General features: G+C 45.0%; 4 protein-coding genes across 6 annotated transcripts; 2 read left to right on the forward strand and 2 right to left on the reverse strand.

Moving 5' to 3' along the window:
- Positions 1 to 494: 494 nt before the first annotated feature.
- On the forward strand, positions 495 to 4,212 carry rgp1 (GP1 homolog, RAB6A GEF complex partner 1). The gene is made up of 9 exons (XM_068308287.1): positions 495 to 644; positions 792 to 907; positions 1,036 to 1,169; positions 1,377 to 1,460; positions 1,564 to 1,713; positions 1,842 to 1,988; positions 2,724 to 2,851; positions 2,924 to 3,101; positions 3,625 to 4,212. The coding sequence occupies exons 2-9, from the start codon at positions 792 to 794 to the stop codon at positions 3,846 to 3,848; spliced, it is 1,161 nt and encodes a 386-aa protein (XP_068164388.1). The 5' UTR covers positions 495 to 644; the 3' UTR covers positions 3,849 to 4,212.
- Positions 4,213 to 4,508: 296 nt separating this feature from the next.
- Positions 4,509 to 7,787, reverse strand: msmp1 (microseminoprotein, prostate associated 1). 2 transcript variants are annotated; one of them, XM_068308450.1, is made up of 4 exons: positions 7,730 to 7,787; positions 5,679 to 6,034; positions 5,486 to 5,594; positions 4,509 to 4,806 (listed from the first exon to the last, which is right to left on the reverse strand). In XM_068308450.1, exons 2-4 carry the CDS (start codon positions 5,779 to 5,781, stop codon positions 4,635 to 4,637), a joined length of 384 nt encoding a protein of 127 aa, XP_068164551.1. In that variant the 5' UTR covers positions 5,782 to 6,034; positions 7,730 to 7,787; the 3' UTR covers positions 4,509 to 4,634. The 2 variants fall into 2 exon arrangements, with proteins under 2 accessions (XP_068164551.1, XP_068164552.1); XM_068308451.1 differs by lacking the exon at positions 7,730 to 7,787 and adding an exon at positions 7,153 to 7,275.
- pik3c3 (phosphatidylinositol 3-kinase, catalytic subunit type 3) lies at positions 7,351 to 14,235 on the forward strand. The gene is made up of 25 exons (XM_068308449.1): positions 7,351 to 7,705; positions 8,236 to 8,424; positions 8,596 to 8,739; positions 8,837 to 8,966; positions 9,731 to 9,817; positions 9,960 to 10,055; positions 10,121 to 10,192; positions 10,295 to 10,399; positions 10,503 to 10,595; positions 10,701 to 10,886; positions 10,978 to 11,108; positions 11,462 to 11,543; positions 11,647 to 11,714; positions 11,792 to 11,897; positions 11,980 to 12,096; positions 12,173 to 12,304; positions 12,398 to 12,526; positions 12,605 to 12,674; positions 12,780 to 12,844; positions 12,928 to 13,012; positions 13,084 to 13,158; positions 13,238 to 13,406; positions 13,487 to 13,577; positions 13,685 to 13,810; positions 13,944 to 14,235. Exons 1-25 carry the CDS (start codon positions 7,641 to 7,643, stop codon positions 13,956 to 13,958), a joined length of 2,628 nt encoding a protein of 875 aa, XP_068164550.1. The 5' UTR covers positions 7,351 to 7,640; the 3' UTR covers positions 13,959 to 14,235.
- Positions 14,236 to 14,736: 501 nt separating this feature from the next.
- On the reverse strand, positions 14,737 to 18,105 carry si:dkeyp-75h12.7 (uncharacterized). Of its 2 annotated transcripts, XM_068308236.1 has the most exons (6): positions 17,416 to 18,105; positions 16,573 to 16,742; positions 16,320 to 16,498; positions 16,074 to 16,236; positions 15,874 to 15,998; positions 14,737 to 15,798 (listed from the first exon to the last, which is right to left on the reverse strand). In XM_068308236.1, the coding sequence occupies exons 2-6, from the start codon at positions 16,649 to 16,651 to the stop codon at positions 15,556 to 15,558; spliced, it is 789 nt and encodes a 262-aa protein (XP_068164337.1). In that variant the 5' UTR covers positions 16,652 to 16,742; positions 17,416 to 18,105; the 3' UTR covers positions 14,737 to 15,555. The 2 variants fall into 2 exon arrangements, with proteins under 2 accessions (XP_068164337.1, XP_068164336.1); XM_068308235.1 differs by having other exon boundaries at positions 14,737 to 15,998.
- Between the last annotated feature and the right edge of the window lie 190 nt (positions 18,106 to 18,295).

Below are 18,295 nucleotides of genomic sequence, written 5' to 3' on the forward strand. Positions count from 1 at the left end.
TGGAAAAAATTTCTAAAGTAGTGTAAAGCTACCGCCTGGTCTGTACCATTTGAAGTAGGAGGGGGGATTTAAATTCAACAACATTTAGTTATTCCCCTGATATAACATGGATTGGCATAGTTATAGAAAAATATCATTTAGAAATATATAAAAATAAATTTCTACCTATTGAGTCGTGTTACTACACAAAAATAAGTGTTAAATTTAAAGGAAAACAAGTGTACACCTCCCTACCAGTTACCGTAGCAACAGTCCACATTTTATTGACTGTGCCACAAGACGACTTCTACATGGCCGACAAAAAACTATTAGTGGAACACTACATTTAAGTAATTTTTCATCAAAGCATATTTAATTCCAGTTTATTGATTTTAAACAGTCAAAAACAATTAAATTATTGAAGAAAATATATGTTTTGTTTATGTGTTATCTTTATTTTACGAACTTTAATTTCCCCGGGTTCATCATTGACTGTACAGCAACGGACGAGCACATCAAAGTATCTGTTTACTTTAGCTGTCATATTACCTGAGCACATCAGCTATGTCTAATTTGTCTGTATTTCATTATTAAAGAAGTGAAATTTAGGTGCACTTTTGTTTGAAAAACGTCGTAATCTTGCTGCAGTAGCGTTTGACGTCGAGGTAGGTGTTTCAGTTACCCGTGAAGTAGCCATTATTGTTATAGGACTAAAGAAGTCAAGCTAGCACACAGCGTTAGCAGTCGGATCTTTCCTTCAGTGACGTCTTGTTGTTGTTGTTGTTGTTGTTGTTGTTGTTTTAACGTTGCAGATGATCGAGGTTGTGGCCTCCATGGCCCGGGGCCCCGTGTTTCTGGCCGGGGAGCTCATGGAGTGTCTCATAACATTCACCAACCCAATGTCCCACCTCTCTACCTCAGCCAGCAGGTAGGACTTGATCCCTTTCACCTCCTCACACATCTCATCCATTACAATAGTTATAATCAGTAATAAACCATATTTATCCATCAAAACCTTTTTTTTTTTTTAACCTTTGCTTTGTGTCTGTGTCCCAGTGAGATGCTGGCGTGGGCCAGTGCCCAGATCCACTGCCAGTTCCACGCCAGTGAGAGCAGAGTGGCCCTACCAGCCCAGGGCAGCAAGCAGGATGTCCAGGCTGAGAGCGACACGGTGCTCATTCCGAGTAGAGGTGAGGAAAAGAAATACATGGAAATTCAAACTACTGACACTGTATTTAAATACCTAGAATCACATTTGCATAAAGTACGTAATGCACTACATTAACAGGTCAAACCACATTGAGCTAACTAAAGAACGATGTGAGAAAATGTAGGTTTAATTACTTTGTTTATCCTATACTTTTAATTGCATCAAATCTAAATCTTTTTTTCTACAGGTGAGCGAGGGCAATGCGTCCTGGATACTCCTCCCAAGATATTATTCTGTGACCTGTGCCTGGATCCTGGGGAGAGCAAAACCTGTACGCGTATCTAAGCAGAAACAGATTAGATCTAGTCTTTGAACAAGTGTGAAGATCTTTGTGCTCAGTTGTCTCAGTTAAAACTCACCCACTCTCCCAACAGATTCATACAGTGAGATTGTACCAGTCGATGGTCCTCCTAGCTTCCGTGGTCAATCAGTGAAGTATGTCTACAAGCTGACCATCGGTTGCCAGAGAGTCAACTCACCCATCAAACTCCTCAGAGTTCCTTTCAGAGTCCTGGTTCTGCAAGGTGAGATAGATTTAATAGTTTTTGGTGAATCAATGAAACTACAACCGTAAATGTAATGCTGGTAAAAAAAAGTTCTGATGTTGTAACATGAATTTGTAATTCTTAATCATGTTCTATCTGATTTGTAGGCATGCCGGAGCCTCTGTTTCCCCAGGATGAGGAAGTGTCCCCCTCCAATCCCTTCTTGGAGGACGAAGAGACGAGCCGCAGGGATGCTCGACCTCTGGAGAGAGCCCTGGACATGCTGATGGTCACCACTTCAAGACGCTGTCCCCGTCAGTCACATTCCAAATCTGTGTTCCTTATATTGCTTGTATTCTTAATGTGGAGTCATTTTTGTGATGAAAACCACATTTAGCTCAATATTGAAACCTTTTATAGCACATGCTGATCGTTTAAGTGTGTTTCCTCCACCATCAGAATTAATAGTTTAATTAAATAGGTTGATCTTCACTCGGAGGTTGTTTTAAAACAGAACAGAATATTTTACAAGCGACGCAAATATTTGCAATACACCCAGCAGGTTGGTAGGTGAGTGATTAGACACCAAGCATACATAATCCAGATGGATTCCACTGCAGTGAAGTTCTGTACATCTTTAACATCAAACTTGGTTCTTAATACCCAGACCTATATAAATCTGTCATCACTAGTATTAAAGGCTGTCAACCCTTCCCTTGTTTGGGTTTAGTTTTGAGACAGATGGATCATACATTTATGAATACAAATAGGTAAATGTTCCAAATTAAACTTGCTAAGCTAGTTTTCCAAAGAGGGTTGGTGCAACACACACACATGCTCAGAAAATATTTCTACCATCATATAGATTATCAACCATAAAAGATCTGTCATCCATAATAGGAAACCAGAAACACTCTGTGAACGTCTGTCAACACCGTCTCCAACACCCGAACAGTCAGGGACTCAGTTTCCAGACTCAGAACAAACAGTTCTAACAATAATTTGAGATGATTCATAATGAAAACACGTGTTCCCTCTGATTTGTTCAGACATGTTCAACATCACCAACATGCGTGGGAAAGTGGCCAAGTTCTGCATCTTCAAAATGGTTTACCGACTGGGCGAGGACATCATCGGCACTTTCAATTTCTCGGAGGGCGACATTCGCTGCCTGCAGGTGGGTTCGCTGTGGGTGTGAAAGAGCGCCACTCAGAGTTCATGTGATTCACCCCCGTTCATGTCTGTCCAGTATTCAGTGAGCCTTCAGAGTGAGGAGGAGATTCAGCAGCAGTACCAGCGGCGTCCGGGGCAGACGGTGAGCGTGACGGGACACGGTCGGCACCTGGAGTCCTGCCTCCACACCGCCTCCAGCCACTTCTCCCTCCCCATCCCCCTCAACGTCACGCCGGGCTTCAGCACAGACATAGGTCAGTATGAACCAGGATGGAGATGCAAAATGTGATGTTTTAAAGAAATCATTAAAAAAAAAAATTAACCATTGCTTGAAATTATGAGGCATCATCTTCATGTATTTAAGTAACAGATTTTGTTTTCTCTATTAATGTATCTGCTGAGAAATATTTTAAAAAGGCCTCTTATTTCAGGACTCAGGGTTAGAGCTGCTCATTTGGGATCTATTTAATAAAAATATTAACTGTGGGTCTATTATATTAATGGTGTTGCACTGTTAAAATCCCTGATTTTAGAATATTTCACAATTATTAAAGGAAACATTTTTCCTGAACGAATATGCAAAGAAAACTGCATCTAATCTATTTCTAGAGGCAAAATCTTCTTTGGTGAATTGAGTATTTTATTTGGAACATTTTAAAGGTTATATAACCTCATACTAATACCATTCTTATTATCCTGTATTAAAATGAAATGCTTGCTTATTTCAAACTCTGCAATCACCCATCAGACTGATCACGTTTCCCTCTTCCTGAGCAGTGATGCTGAGATGGCGCCTCCACTTTGAATTTGTCACGTCCCGGGAGCCGATGGAACCGCCCACGGTTCTGCAGAACCAACCACAGGTGACCGTGTGGACGGGGGTGGAGCACGTGGACGTGGACACCTTCAGCTGGGATCTGCCAATCAAAGTCCTGCCCACCAACCCGGCGCTGGCGTCCTACATGTCCCACTTCACAGGCAGCAACAGCATCAACATTTGAGAGTTGACTGTGGGACATTTTGTGTGTGTGTGTATGTGTGTGTGTGTGTGTGTTCTTTATGGATCATGGCACTAAGGAACACATTTCAGGAACGTCAGCATTATTTTTGTGTACATGTATAGATTCCGTTTGTAAAGTTTTTGACTTATATTTTCCTTTTATTTCGTAAATCATGGACCTCAAAAACTGCAACTCGCTGTGCTTTTTATTCCCTGTATTTCACTCATGCTTGTTTATAAGTTGCATTGTTTCTTACTTTAAAGTATTTTATTTTTTAACTTCATCTCATCTTCAGGAAAGGCCTTATTCAGATGGACATATTGCACTGCAATAAGAAAAATAAAAAGGAAAGTGTTTTTAAATTTGATAAATTGCGCGTAAGTCATTTTTATTTGGGGGGGTAAATATCCACAACAGTTACATTTATATTAATATACTTATATAGTGTATTTACTAATATATACAGTAAATAATTGGGTTAATAAAAGAAATAAAATCTTGCTAAATAAACTGTCCAGATGAGATAATCTGTATTTTTATGTTATATAATCCCTTCTGACTAATGCTGAATATAAATCGAATGTAAACATTTAGAGAGGATAATTTTGAAAACAGTATGTACGTCAATGCTTACAATACAGCTGTAAAATTCTGCAATTTTATTTAAATATTTTTTTCACAGATGCATTTCCTTAACTGATGACAGTAATTACAGATTTTCTTGTATAAAACTGGTTATTGATTAAACAATAGTGAGTATTGGCTTCACAGGCAAACAGGTTTGTTCTAAGCATCGAGCCGCTGCTGCAGCTGAAGCGATCCGTGGCTGGGGTCCCTCACATCGTCCCCGGGGGAGCAGGGCAGGCGGGGGTCGGCTGTCTGGACCAGGGACACCTTACAGCTCACCGGCTCCACCCGCACCTCACACCAGGCGGGGAAATCCACCGGCCGATGCACCCTGGACCGACGGCAAAGTAAAGGAAGAGAACTTTTCTGTCACTTCAAAAAGTTTAAAATTTAAAATCAGACTGACATTTTTTTACAAAACAGAATTATTTTATGCTAGTTTGTACTTCTATATTGCTGTTCTTACCACAATATATAACAGTTTAAATTATTAATTACACCAGATATTTGGATTTAATGTGAACGTTTTGAAACCTTGAGGAAATGCAAACTACGATAGCAAAAATATTATCATGAAATTTATAGATATAGATATTCAATTCAAAAAACTTTATTTGTCCCCAAGGGGCAATTGAAAGCACATAAAGCAGCAGTATTGGTGCAAAAGACAGGATTGGTGCACAAAAAGGAAATGCAGTGTGCAAAGAGCAAAAGCCAGACTCAGTACACAGAAAACACCAACACAATAAACCGAAACGTACAATAAATATGTACAATAAAAAGAAAATATAGATATAGATATACAATATAAAATAATCCAACTGAAAAAAGCTCAGTTTGGGAACATGTTAATGAATGACTGACAAAGTAACATGAGTACTCTTATTTTGAAGGTGCATTTTTCCTGCTGTACTTGATTCTTAAATCTTTGGATTCAGAACTTTTAATGGAGTATTTTTCAGGCTGTTTCAGCTCCTGTCATCAAACCACACACTCGTGTGTGTACTCACGTCTCACAGCAACCGACGCCGACGGGGTGCAGACAGGTGCACTGCATGCAGGCTTTACCCATCCAGGTTTCCCCCAGCGAGTAGTGCCTCCCCTCAAACACACACAGCGCTGGGAGAATGCACGGATGTCAGAAAGTCAAATATGCATGGAAAGTCAAAAATCATACTGATATTTCAGAGCGTGAGACCTCACCTCTGGAGTCGAAGTGGCACTCCATGGGGGCAGCGAACCCCCCGCTGGTCCACAGGAGAAACCCTGCAGCTGCGAGCAGAACGTTGACCCTGGACAGCTCCATCCTGCTCTGGTCCCCCTTTCCCACTTCTCTGCCTCATATATACATCCTGAGGGTGTGTGACCACCGTGTGGAGGTGGGGTCAGCAGGCCTTGGCTGGAGAGGGTGTCAGCAGTTGCCATCCGTTGGGGGAATGAGGGGGTGGTGGTGGTGGTTTATGCTGAGGGGGGAGGTATGCAGAGGGGAATCTTGTATCTTGGCTCTGATTTGGGGCAGTTTGGATCTCGCCCCGCTGCGCTTCAACAGGCGTGAAACACTAAAGTGATAGAAACAATGACACATGCAATGCGGTGAGAGAGGGAAGGGAGGAGAGAGGTGAGACGGGGGGGGCAGGAGGATGGAGGTGGAGAGGAAGGGAGGGATGGAAGGATGAAAAAAAGTCTCAGAGGGTCGTTCTTATTTTACTTTTTTGTTTTTCTTGATGTATTTTGACTATGGATAACTGATTTCAGTGTTCAACTTCTTCCCCTGAAACCTTCAGCTAACTGTAGGTGGATGTAACTTTGTGAAATCTTCATAAAGTCATATTATCAGAAGCTCAAAATGTTATCTGACTTGATTTTCTTGCCCACCCACCCTCCGTTTATGGTTTAAATACAGAATATTCTGACATTTTAAGGTAATGATAAGGGATTAACCCGATAGCAGGTATGAATTGAACAGTTCAGAGGTCAGTTTCCTCCTCTGATTGATTTTATTCAAATGTTTTCAGAGGAAGGTGGATGTTTTTCCATATGTTCCACCTGGGTGGTGCTGGCCCCATCCCATGCAATAATGTGATGATGACTTATCACCATTTTGTCAGTGAAAAAGGGGGGGGAGGTGAAGATTTTCCTGACCCAAAACATGAGGGTCATCAATTCATGATGTAAAATATGTATAAACCTATTCATCATATACATGTAATTCTCTGATATCACAAACATATCTTACTTATAATAAGATGTCACTGATAACAAAATACTTTTCAATAGTCTGCAGGCTGAAAGGAACATTTTTGTCTTTATAGTCGTTTTAGGAAGACTCTTTTAACAGCAATAATTTGGAAATACAAATTAAAAACAATCACAAACATGTCAAATTTTAATTTAGTCAGTCACACAGTAGAAAAGTATTTATGGCTCTATTTTCCAAAATAATGCTTTTTCAAAAATGTACTGAACAGATATGTAGTAGGTGTTTTTATTATTTGTAACTATAAAAGTAAGGAGTTAAATTGATTATCCAGACAAAAATATTCAGCTTCAAATTGATTTCGAAATGAGCATGGGCAACATCGATCAAGAACAGTTGGTTTTACAATTTTATGTAAAATTTTAAACTTAACAGAATAAATCATGTATTTCTCTTGGTAAACAAATTAAAAATACTTACCGAGGTCCCGTGATGTTTCCTAAATCCATGTACTGTCCCTTTAAAAACGACCCTTTAAACCCCTCCTCTTTTCTACTTCCGCCTTGTCCCTTTCAAGCATGATAAATCGGCACAGGATTCACCGATCGCCTTCAGTTTTTGTCACGTGAAAATCATCGACGATTGATTATGTTTCCTGTGAGTATATTCCGGTCGATTTTGTGTTATTGTGAAGCTATCCAGAACACAAACTCATGTTTGTCGGGACAGCTATAAAAATAATGCCTCTACCGTGAATACAGTCACACAAAAGTTGTGTTTACAGACTTGCGGAGGGACTGGTGACACGGCTGTCCGTGTGGTAGCGGTTTAATCGGGGCTTCTTGGGGTTGTTACGCCGAGCCGAGGCCGCAAACACAACCGCCCGCAGAGTCTCACGCAGCCGTCCGCGGGTTTCATGGTGACGCCGCCAGGATTTTGGCTCCAAATCAACGTTTTCCCGGCGGAAAATGGAAACTGATAAATTCAACTATGTCTACAGCTGTGACCTGGACATCAACGTTCAACTCAAGATGTAAGTTTGTGTCCTGGAACTCACCTGTCCTGTGATTGTCGTTCATGTTTGCTGTGGCCATTGTCTTGACTACAGATTATTTCTTAATCAGATTAAGAAATTTGTTAATAAAGCTGTTAATCTATCTAAAAAAACAACAACAACCCTAAAAATCTTCCAATTTGTTGCTGGTTTTTATTGATGTCATTGATCAAAGCGAAAGGATCCATTAAATGATACAATGAGTTATGAAATTATGATTGATCAGCTTTAAACGTGTCCATCTTTCCTCTAGCATCTCATTCAAATCACACAATTATCGATTTTAATCGATAAATATGATTTCTCTTCAGTCCTACAGTTAAAATGTTAGTTTTTGCATTGCATGGTTCTGTTTCTTCATATAAGAACAAAAGGATGAAAGTAATGGAAAGTTTTCATGTGGATTAAGGATATACACAAGTACAACGTGTGTAAATTTATAATTTAGGATTATCCTGACGAAGAAGTGATTTTGAATACCTTCTTTTTTCTCTTCTTTCCTCCTCCAGAGGCAGTTTGGAAGGAAAACGCGAGCAGAAGAGCTACAAAGCTCTGCTGGAGGATCCGATGCTTCGTTTCTCCGGTCTCTATCAGGAAACCTGCTCCGACCTCTACGTCACCTGCCAGGTGTTCGCCGAGGGGAAACCTCTGGCCCTGCCCGTCCGCACCTCCTACAAAGCATTCAGCACAAGATGGAAGTGAGTACGGAGAGCCCCGGTCTGGTTTCGTCTCTGAACTTTACATTATTGAGCTCTAATGCAGCGTCTAAGGACAGGATTGGGGTCAGATTAGGATTCATTTAATGCTTCATCCTGATATTAATCAGAATATTTCCATCTGACTCCATCCTCTCCTCCCGCCCCGTCCAGCTGGAACGAGTGGCTCCGGCTGCCGGTCAAATACCCCGACCTCCCCCAAAGCGCCCAGGTCGCTCTCACCGTGTGGGACATCTACGGCCCCGGCAAGGCCGTCCCCGTCGGGGGGACCACCGTCTCCCTGTTTGGCAAATACGGGTCAGTTTCCTCTCATTTGACCTGCAGAATTAAAGCTTCCAAGAACATGAAAATCACATTTATGTGTAATTTTTTAAAATGTTTTACATACTTCTAGGATGTTCCGGCAAGGGATGCATGACCTGAAGGTGTGGCCGGGGGTGGAGGGCGATGGCGGGGAGCCCACCAGCACGCCGGGACGCACCAGCAGCAGCCTGACGGAGGATCAGATGGGCAGACTGGCTAAGGTACAGCAGACAGCGGGTCTGAGCTGAGGGAATGGGGTTGGAGGTGGGGGGATGGGGCAAAAAAAATGACGGGGGGCAAAGAGGAAACAGTTTGTGTTCATTAGAAGAGGAGAAAAAGTGTCCGATTGGTGTCTAAACCATCGTCTGTTCCAGGTTCCTGACCTGGACGTAATCAGTGATGTGAGTAAGAGTGTTGGAAATGTGTGTGTGACGTATGTGTGTGTGTGTGTGTGTATGTGTGTGTGTGTGTGAAGAAGGCCTCAGTTTAAATGTATCTGCAATCGATCAGAACCATTCTGTGTTGGACGCAGAACATTTGAACCCAGGCTTCGTCCGTCTCCACCCCCGGCTGCACCCTGAAGCGTCACACGCGTCGTACGAGCGGGTGTGTGCGCGAGTGTGCATGATTCTCTGGTTTGTGTGTTCACAACAAACACGAGGTGTCGTGGATTTACTCGCACCCTGGCCTCATCTGACACGGTTTTCAATCATTTCAACGCATCAGACGCTCCGGTTGTTTCTCCAGGAGGCCACCAGTGTGTGTGTGTGTGTGTGTGTGTTGTTCTACAGAGTGAGTAGCTCCTACCTAGCGGGGTTGTGGGCTTCCTTCCAACACTTGACTGATGAGCGCGTTGGCTGATGCTGCACTGGATTTGTGCATGATGGGATGAGCTGTGAGCAGTTCTGAAAGATCTGGTTTAAGTTCTGATCAAAATCTTCTCGTTCGCGTCTCTTCTCTGCTCTTTTCCTTCCCCTTTCTCCAGCTGACCAAAGCCCATCGACAGGGACACATGGTGAAGGTGGACTGGCTGGACCGTCTGACCTTCAGAGAGATCGAGATGATCAACGAGGTGAGAAACGCAGCCGCTGTGTCCCGAACTGGATGATCCGATACCAAAAAAGATAGATTTTTCTACACACATTCATATAAACACACACCAAAGTGTGTATTCTGTACTCGACGCCAAACGGCATCTTCTTGTGTGTCTGCAGAGCGAAAAGCGCAGCTCTAACTTCATGTACCTCATGGTGGAGTTTCCCCGCGTCAAATCCAATGAAGTGGAGCACACCATCGTCTATTATGAAAAGGTATTCACACACACACACACACACACACACACAGCAGTAACACCCATCGCTCCGTCTCCACTCAGGACGGAGATGACGCGTCGCCCGTTCCCACCAGCTGTGAGATCGTTAAAGTTCCTGACCCACAGATGGGGATGGTGAGAGAACACACACACACACACACACACACACACACACACACACACACACACACACACACACACACGTGAAGTATTTTCCAATCCCTGATCTCCCTGCAGGAGAACCTGGTGGAGAGTAAGCACCACAAACTGGCCCGTAGTCTCCGCAGCGGCCCCTCGGATCACGACCTGAAGCCCAACGCCGCCACGCGTGACCAGCTGAACGTCAGGGAACAGCAGATCCAAAGACACACACACACACACACACACCCACACACACACACACACACTCCAGTCATTTAAAGCGGTTCTTGGTTTCAACCAACAGATCATCGTGAGCTACCCTCCAACCAAGCTGCTGACCTCTGAAGAGCAGGACCTGGTGTGGAAGTTCCGGTACTACCTCACCACACAGGAGAAGGTGAGCGCTTCTTCTTCTTCTTTCAAACATGTTTTTCACCTTTATTTTTTTAAGCTTAGTCGTGTCCAATCCGTCCCGACGCGCCACTTCCTCCTCTCGCTTCAGGCTCTGACGAAGTTCCTGAAGTGTGTGAACTGGGCCCTGCCCCAGGAGGCCAAACAGGCCCTGGAGCTGCTGGGGAAGTGGAAGCCGATGGACGTGGAGGATTCCCTGGAGCTGCTGTCGTCCCACTTCACCAACCCCACGGTCCGACGCTACGCCGTGGCTCGGCTGCAGCAGGCGGACGACGAGGTAGTTTGTTCTGCTTATTTAATGACAAAAGATACCCAAAAGATTTTGTACCTTCCTTGTCGTGTGACGCTTCTAATCGTTCCCTCTCTAGGACCTGCTGATGTATCTCCTCCAGCTGGTCCAGGCCCTGAAATACGAGAACTTCAGTGACATTCAGGGCGGTCTGGAGCCGGGCAGCAAGAGGGACGTCCAGGGTCTGTCAGACGACGCCGCTCTGGACAGGTCAGTGCGTGGGTGAAAGGTCAGAACGGCCACGAAGGCGGCGATTCGTGAATAATTTAACTCTAAATCCGGTCGAAGAAATGCACACGCGGTGTCATTAGACGAGTTGTAACTGGAGCTAAATTTATCTCGCACGTTCCGCTGCTTTGCGGAATTTTGATTATTTTCCTTTCAGAAGCCGTAATGAGCTGTTTGAGCGCGTTTTTGATTTTCCTGGCAGTCGCTCGCGCGCCGCTCCGGCCAGGATCTCTGGACCTGGAGAACGCTGACTACATCCAACCCGAACGCAATACCTCATCGGATGAAGTTGCAACTCAGCAATAAGTTTTTTTTAATCTCTATTTGTCCTGCAGTTCTCAGATCCTGTCTGGCGCTGCCGGAGCTTCTAGCGTCTCACAGAAAGTCAAAGACGGAGCCGAGAGTGAAAATCTAGAGGTATGAAAACACAAACATTCTAATAAAAGACGACACACACCAACAACCTCCAATCAGCCAGAAACTATTTGTGGCGCTGATTTTTTTTGTCGTCGTTTTGCAGCAGGACTTGTGCACGTTTCTCATCTCCCGCGCCTGCAAGAACTCCACGCTCGCCAACTATTTGTATTGGTGAGTCGGATCCAAAGCAGCCCAGGTGTGGAAATGTTAGCGTGTGTGTGATAACGTGTGTGTGTGTTTGCTTTCAGGTACGTGATCGTGGAGTGTGAGGACCAGGACACCAAGCAGAGAGATCCAAAGACCCACGACATGTACCTGAACGTCATGAGGAGGTTCAGTCAGGCGTTACTGAAGGTCAGAGTCGGATGAGTCACGTCAGAGTCGGTGTCAGAGAGTGTCTTCACTTCCTCCATCCCACTTCCTGTCCCGTCTCCAGGGCGATAAAAGCGTGAGGGTGATGCGGTCGCTGCTGGCGGCGCAGCAGACGTTTGTCGACAGGCTGGTGCAGCTGATGAAGGCGGTGCAGCGGGAGAGCGGGAACCGCAAGAAGAAGGTAGGAACACCTGATGTAACCTAGGAAACCGTTTCTGTTTACATCATCGAGCTTTTCCTCTTCCTCCTGCGTTCAGACGGAGCGGCTGCAGGCGCTGCTGGCCGACAACGAGAAGGTGAACCTGTCCGACATCGAGCCGATTCCTCTTCCCCTGGAGCCTCAGATCAAGATCCGAGGCATCGTCCCGGAGACGGCCACCCTCTTCAAGGTACAGAAAAGCATCGTCTTCATCCGCACGAGTCGATTCCTCGTCGTGTCGGACTTCCATCCGGAGTGATTTTGTTTCATATTCTTGTCTCAGAGCGCGTTGATGCCGGCTAAACTCATCTTCAAGGCGGAGGACGGAGCGTTGTACACGGTTATCTTCAAACACGGAGACGACCTGCGTCAGGATCAGCTCATCCTGCAGATCATCTCGCTCATGGACAAAGTAGGAATCCTACAATCTGTTTCTACAATAAAATAAATTAGATAAAATATTGTTTCTGCTTTGTTTTTGCGGATTCAGCTGTTGAGAAAGGAGAACTTGGACCTGAAGTTGATGCCTTACAAAGTATTGGCCACCAGCACCAAACACGGTCAGAAATAGTAGTCAGAAATGAAGTATTGTTAAATTAAGACTCTATTTGTGCAGGATCTTGGGGAAAATGTCCAATCACAAATAGTTCCTTTTTTGGTTCCAGGTTTTATGCAGTTTGTTCAGTCGGTTCCTGTCGCTGAGGTCCTGGCGACTGAAGGTAACATCCAGGTGAGCAGAAACAGTCGGGGGGGGTCGTGTCGGATCCGAAGCGTAAAAACGTCCCTTCTAATCCCGCCGTCTCGATCCCTCAGAGCTTCTTCAGGAAGCACGCCCCCAGCGAGAAGGGGCCGTACGGCGTCAGCTCCGAGGTGATGGACACCTACGTCAAGAGCTGCGGTGAGTCGGGTGGGGGCTCGTAGCGCCTCGGTTTCACGTCGGTTAGTCTAACCCCGCCCGTCTCCTTCCAGCTGGTTACTGCGTCATCACCTACATCCTGGGGGTGGGCGACCGACACCTGGACAACCTGCTGCTGACGAAGACGGGTGAGGAAGTCTTCCTCCCCCAGATTCCGGTTTTGTGAAATCCGGGCGGGTTCAGAACTTTCCGTCTTCCCCCGTCCAGGGAGGCTCTTCCACATCGACTTCGGTTACATCCTGGGACGAGACCCCAAACCGTTGCCTCCACCCATGAAGCTGAGCAAAGAGATGGTGGAGGGGATGGGGGGCATGCAGAGCGAGCAGTACCAGGAGTTCAGGAAGCAGTGCTACACCGCCTTCCTGCACCTCCGGAGGTAAAACACACCGGGGAACGCAAACCAGAGTCCGTCTAACACCTGGAGTCACCGATGTTACCCTTCCTTCCATCTCTTAGATACTCCAACCTGATCCTGAATCTGTTCTCCCTCATGGTGGACGCCAACATTCCCGACATCGCTCTGGAGCCGGACAAAACCGTGAAGAAGGCGAGTGTTGGCTCAGCCAACGGCGGCCTCACCACAAATTACAGTATTTTTCGCGCTACAAGGCGCACCGTCGGTTTTTGAGAAAGTCGTCTGTCTTTTGGTTCCAGGTGCAGGACAAGTTCCGATTGGACCTGTCTGACGAGGAGGCCGTCCACTACATGCAGAGTCTGATCGACGAGAGCGTGGGCGCGCTGTTCGCCGCCGTGGTGGAGCAGATACACAAGTTCGCTCAGGTTTGTGCGCTTCAATGTATTTCCACTCTGACAGGAGCCGGTTTTTCTACATCAAGCAAGTTTTAAACGTTTAAACGTTGAAGAAACGAGATCTGAAAACCCTCACACATTCGCTTCTTTTTCGTCTGTTCAGTACTGGCGTAGATAAACTGAGACGGACCGGATCAGAGCATCTGCAGCAGGAACACGGGATTGACGCTGTGTGAGTGTGTGTGTGTGTGTGTGTGTGTGAGTGTGTGAGTGTGTGTTTAGGCGTGTGATAGAGATTAAAGCCCAATGACACTGTTAAAATGTCCAAGAATGCACTGCCAACCTTTACTGCAAGACGGCTGAACAAGGGCGCAGGTCTTTGTTGGCTCATGTATATATAATGTAAATGAATTGAATGAATTAATTGTAATGCCAAATAAAGATTCTTCATACAACTTTTTGTCCTTTGCTCCTTTTTTTTTTTCTTCTATTTTTATTCTTTAGCTCCAGTATTTTTGTGTATTTTTCATTATTTTAGCCCAGAAACGCGCTGCTATGCAGCGTTTATGATGCGCAGCGCGTTTCCTAATTGAGCGGCGCTGAACATCTGTGGACGGGCAAACCGGCCACGCTGGGGGCAGAAACATGCCGAACCCCCCAGAGGGACGATGAGTCACAGAAAGTGACTCAGCATTTCCTGCCAGATTTAGATAGACATAAAAATCTTTAAACTGTTTCATTCAGATCTTTGATTTTATGACATTAAAAATAGTTGAAGGCATAAATCAGCTTCATTTTAACTGAAACATCTGCAGTCGTTCACACAGATGGAGATCTAACACCAAATAGGAGTTTTATTTTGAAAGTGTTCAGATTTTAACGTCCCACTTTTGGCTTTGGCTGAAGTTTTATGGTTTTAGAAAAGAATGGACCTACGATCAAGTTGATTGTGTATTTAATGTTTATTATCAGCTTCAGATTGAAGTGAAACATTGGAATAAAAGTCTTCCTCCTCCTCATTGATATGATCTTTGTATTCTAAGCACATCTTCTGATCATGATGTCACCTGAATAACAAACTGAAGGATATTTTCGGGCAAATTTACAGCAAATAGCAGAAATTTACAATAATAGAAAAGCCTCATGTGTGGCCTGCCCCCCCCCCCCCTCCTCCTCGGGTGTTGTGTAGTCAGGTGCTCCTCCTCACCAGCCAGCTTCTGGCGTCTCTGATCCATCGTCGTAGCCGTAGACACGAGTTGTGCTTGGAGCTCCGGACCGACCCCCACGGGGTCCCTGTTGACTCTGGAGAAGACGGGAAAGGAAACAAACAACCCTGGACAGCCAAGACTCCCCCACGGCTCCCCAATGTTGCAGAAAGAATGCAACACCAGCAAAGCAGCGGGAGGCGTCGGGATGAGTCTTTAGGGGGCAACTGTGAGTCAGACGCGAAGGCCCGGTGGGGGATCGGACCTTGGCATCCCTTAAGAACCGCAACCAGATTTAGATTCTTCCCTGAATCAGTGGTACTCTAGCTCGTCTCAGCATCCAGAGGAATGTGCTGCTATGTTTAGAACCAGTTGTGTCGCGTTTCTATCACCTGATCATCACATGGACACGTCGCCCAGTCCAGACACGAAGGTCTACTGGCCAACCCGTCACTCACGAGGTGAGACCTGCCTAGTCGGTGATGCAGAACCAAGCTCACGCCTATCTTTATCAAGAAAAACCCAACTTTATCAAGTAAAACCCAACATGTTGATGTCTTTCTTGGTCTATCAGTCTCCGTTTTCGTCGTGGGGCGCAGGTGGGATGTCGATATGAAGGTCCATGACTCCCTCCATCTCCCTCCCACCGCTGTCCCAAAACGTTGCACCTGAGTCGGAGTCACGATGGAGAGGAACGAAGCTGGAGGAGGTCTCCATGGAGATTTGATCGTCGGCAAATTCCACATAGATGTCACCAAGATCGACAGGAACCAGGGAAAGGGGGACCAGAGAGACCGGATCCGGAACACACACCTCGGTGAAGGACATGTGACAATCAGGTTTTGTATTTCCTAATGAGTTATTTTGGAAGAGGTGCAGGAAAGGTACCGGAGTCTTGGGTCGAGTCCTCGGAGATGACGGGACTCGTCTTGTTTTCCACAGAGACACGGTGAGCAGCAGAACCAGGACCAGGGAAACCAAACCGATCCCAACGCACAGCAGAGGCAGCAGGTCTGAGGAGGCAAAGGAAGGAAACGCAAAGTTGCTGGATCACACGTTCCAACGTCAACGATTACGTCGAACCTCACCTGGTTGCGAAACCGTTTCGACGCACCGAGGGTCAGATTTGGAGGAAGCTGCCATGGAGAAAGTTGGGAAGGAGAAGTTGGCGACGGCGCAGTAGTTCTGACCTGGAGCCAGGCCCGAGAAGTCCACCGAGGTCACGGCGTCTTGGGTCCAGACCGTCCGACTCTACGAGAACACCACATCAAACGATTGTTTGTGGGTGTGAAGTTTTAATGAACACATGTAAACAAGTAAATAGTGGGTGGGACCTGGGATTCAGAGGCGTTGATGTTGTTGTAAACAGTCACTGTGGTCCAGGGGTCGATCAGCTCAGAGATGGGGCAGCACGTCTCCAGAGAGCACCTCCTGCTGGCCGCGCAGGGGTACTGCACCTCCACCAGGAGCCGCTCGCCTCTCAGGGACACGGAGACAGAAGGAGGACTGAAGGCTGGACGGACAGAGGACAAATAGATGTGTTTTTGTTTGATTTCTTTATTCCAGGAGCTGAGGACTGACACTGACTGAAGTCGCTGTAGTCGAACTTGCGCGGTTCCGTCCACACGGTGGCGCTGGGGCTCAGATGGACGCCCAGACGGATCATGTTGTACAGCTCGAAGTTGGAGAAGGCCTGAGTGACGTCACAGCTGCGGGACGACACCCAAACGCACCACGGGACGTCCTGCCAGGGGTCCCTGAACGTAGCACACGTCGGTTTGAATGAATGAATGCTTTAATAATCTCAAAGGGAAATTATTTAAAATGGAAATTATTTTACAATATCATTAATATTATTATAAATGCATTAATTATAAATGCGTTATTATTATTTATTGGTTCGGTTATACCTGATTAAACGCAGAAAGCTGCGACACAACAATTATAATAATGTCCAGACAGTTTATGAGGCCCAAAAATGTTTTATTATTTTTCATTTATTTACCTTATATAGTATTTTTACTCATCTCTTAATATCATTAAAATGCATGCATGTCTCAGTCATTTATTTCCTTTCCATGACGAAAAATACATTATAATTGTTGCCTGATAGGTTTCTAGTTCTATTTTAATCAGCCTTTAACCTGAAGTGACATTTATATATTTAATATATGCATATGAGTATGAATCATAGACAAGATGATTCAGATAAATAACACCGGAGGTATTCAATAAAAATAAAAAAGTATCAACAGTAATTCTAAGGGTAAAGAAAAATAAAAAAAAAAATAAAGTGAAGAAACAAGGAAGTTGATAAAATTAAATACTGCATTTAAGCAAATAAAATATCTTGTGTCAGCAGATAAATATTGTTATTGCAGCAAAATCCCAAAGTGTGTCCCAGAACACAACACAGACATGCAGACTTACCCGTGAGTTTTTTTCTGCACGCTGTAGGTGGTATTAGGGCTGACGTGGGGACAATCCCACCGCAGGAGGCATCCTAAATCCAGCGACTCCACCGCCGTGAAGCAGACTAACCCAGTCGACCCTGGGACATTCGCACGACACCCGTGCACCAAAATAGCACACGCACATAGACGCTTATCGACACGTTAAGTATGGCTGTCACAACTTTGTTAATGCTTACGAGCGCTGACCTCCTGTGGAAGGAACGGCTCTGAAACGGACTGAAAAGAACAATCAAAATGTGTGATCAGAAATACTTACCTTTAATGATCAGGGTAACCATGACGCACAGCTTCACTGATGCTCTCCATCGACCTGTGGTCACAGCCGGGGTCGCCATGGCAACGTAGTAGAGATGGCTTTACTACAGTAGTGCAGAAGGTGGCTGAATCCCTTTACAGCGAGACACCAGACTAAAGCTGCAGGGGCAGGATGACCGGGTGGAGATAGGAGCGTGAAAGGGGTGGAGGTAAGGATTGAATTGAAGACCGGTGACTTTACAAAAGGAGGAAATACTGTAATCTGATTACAAGAGGATGAGAAGTTTGAGACCGAGACGGAGTCTGAAGATCAAGTTGCTTCACAAAAACATAGAAAACTGTTTAAGTTTGGACTTTTGGGCTTGTTTCAAGTACAGGAAGTGATGCTTTAAGTACTTTCACATTAAAATGTTTATTTTAAAAAAAGATAAAATGACTAAAAATGATTAAATTTCTGTCCCCCCCCAATTTTAGTTTTTAGTGAAATTATAAAAACTTAATAGAACTATGAGGGCAGCATTTTTTTGAATGTCTGTCTTAAAATTTTTTTTAAAAAAAATCTAAATCCAATGATTCAGAAC

The sequence above is a fragment of the Antennarius striatus genome, chromosome 23 (genome assembly GCF_040054535.1).
Source record: "Antennarius striatus isolate MH-2024 chromosome 23, ASM4005453v1, whole genome shotgun sequence".
Lineage (NCBI taxonomy): Eukaryota > Metazoa > Chordata > Actinopteri > Lophiiformes > Antennariidae > Antennarius > Antennarius striatus.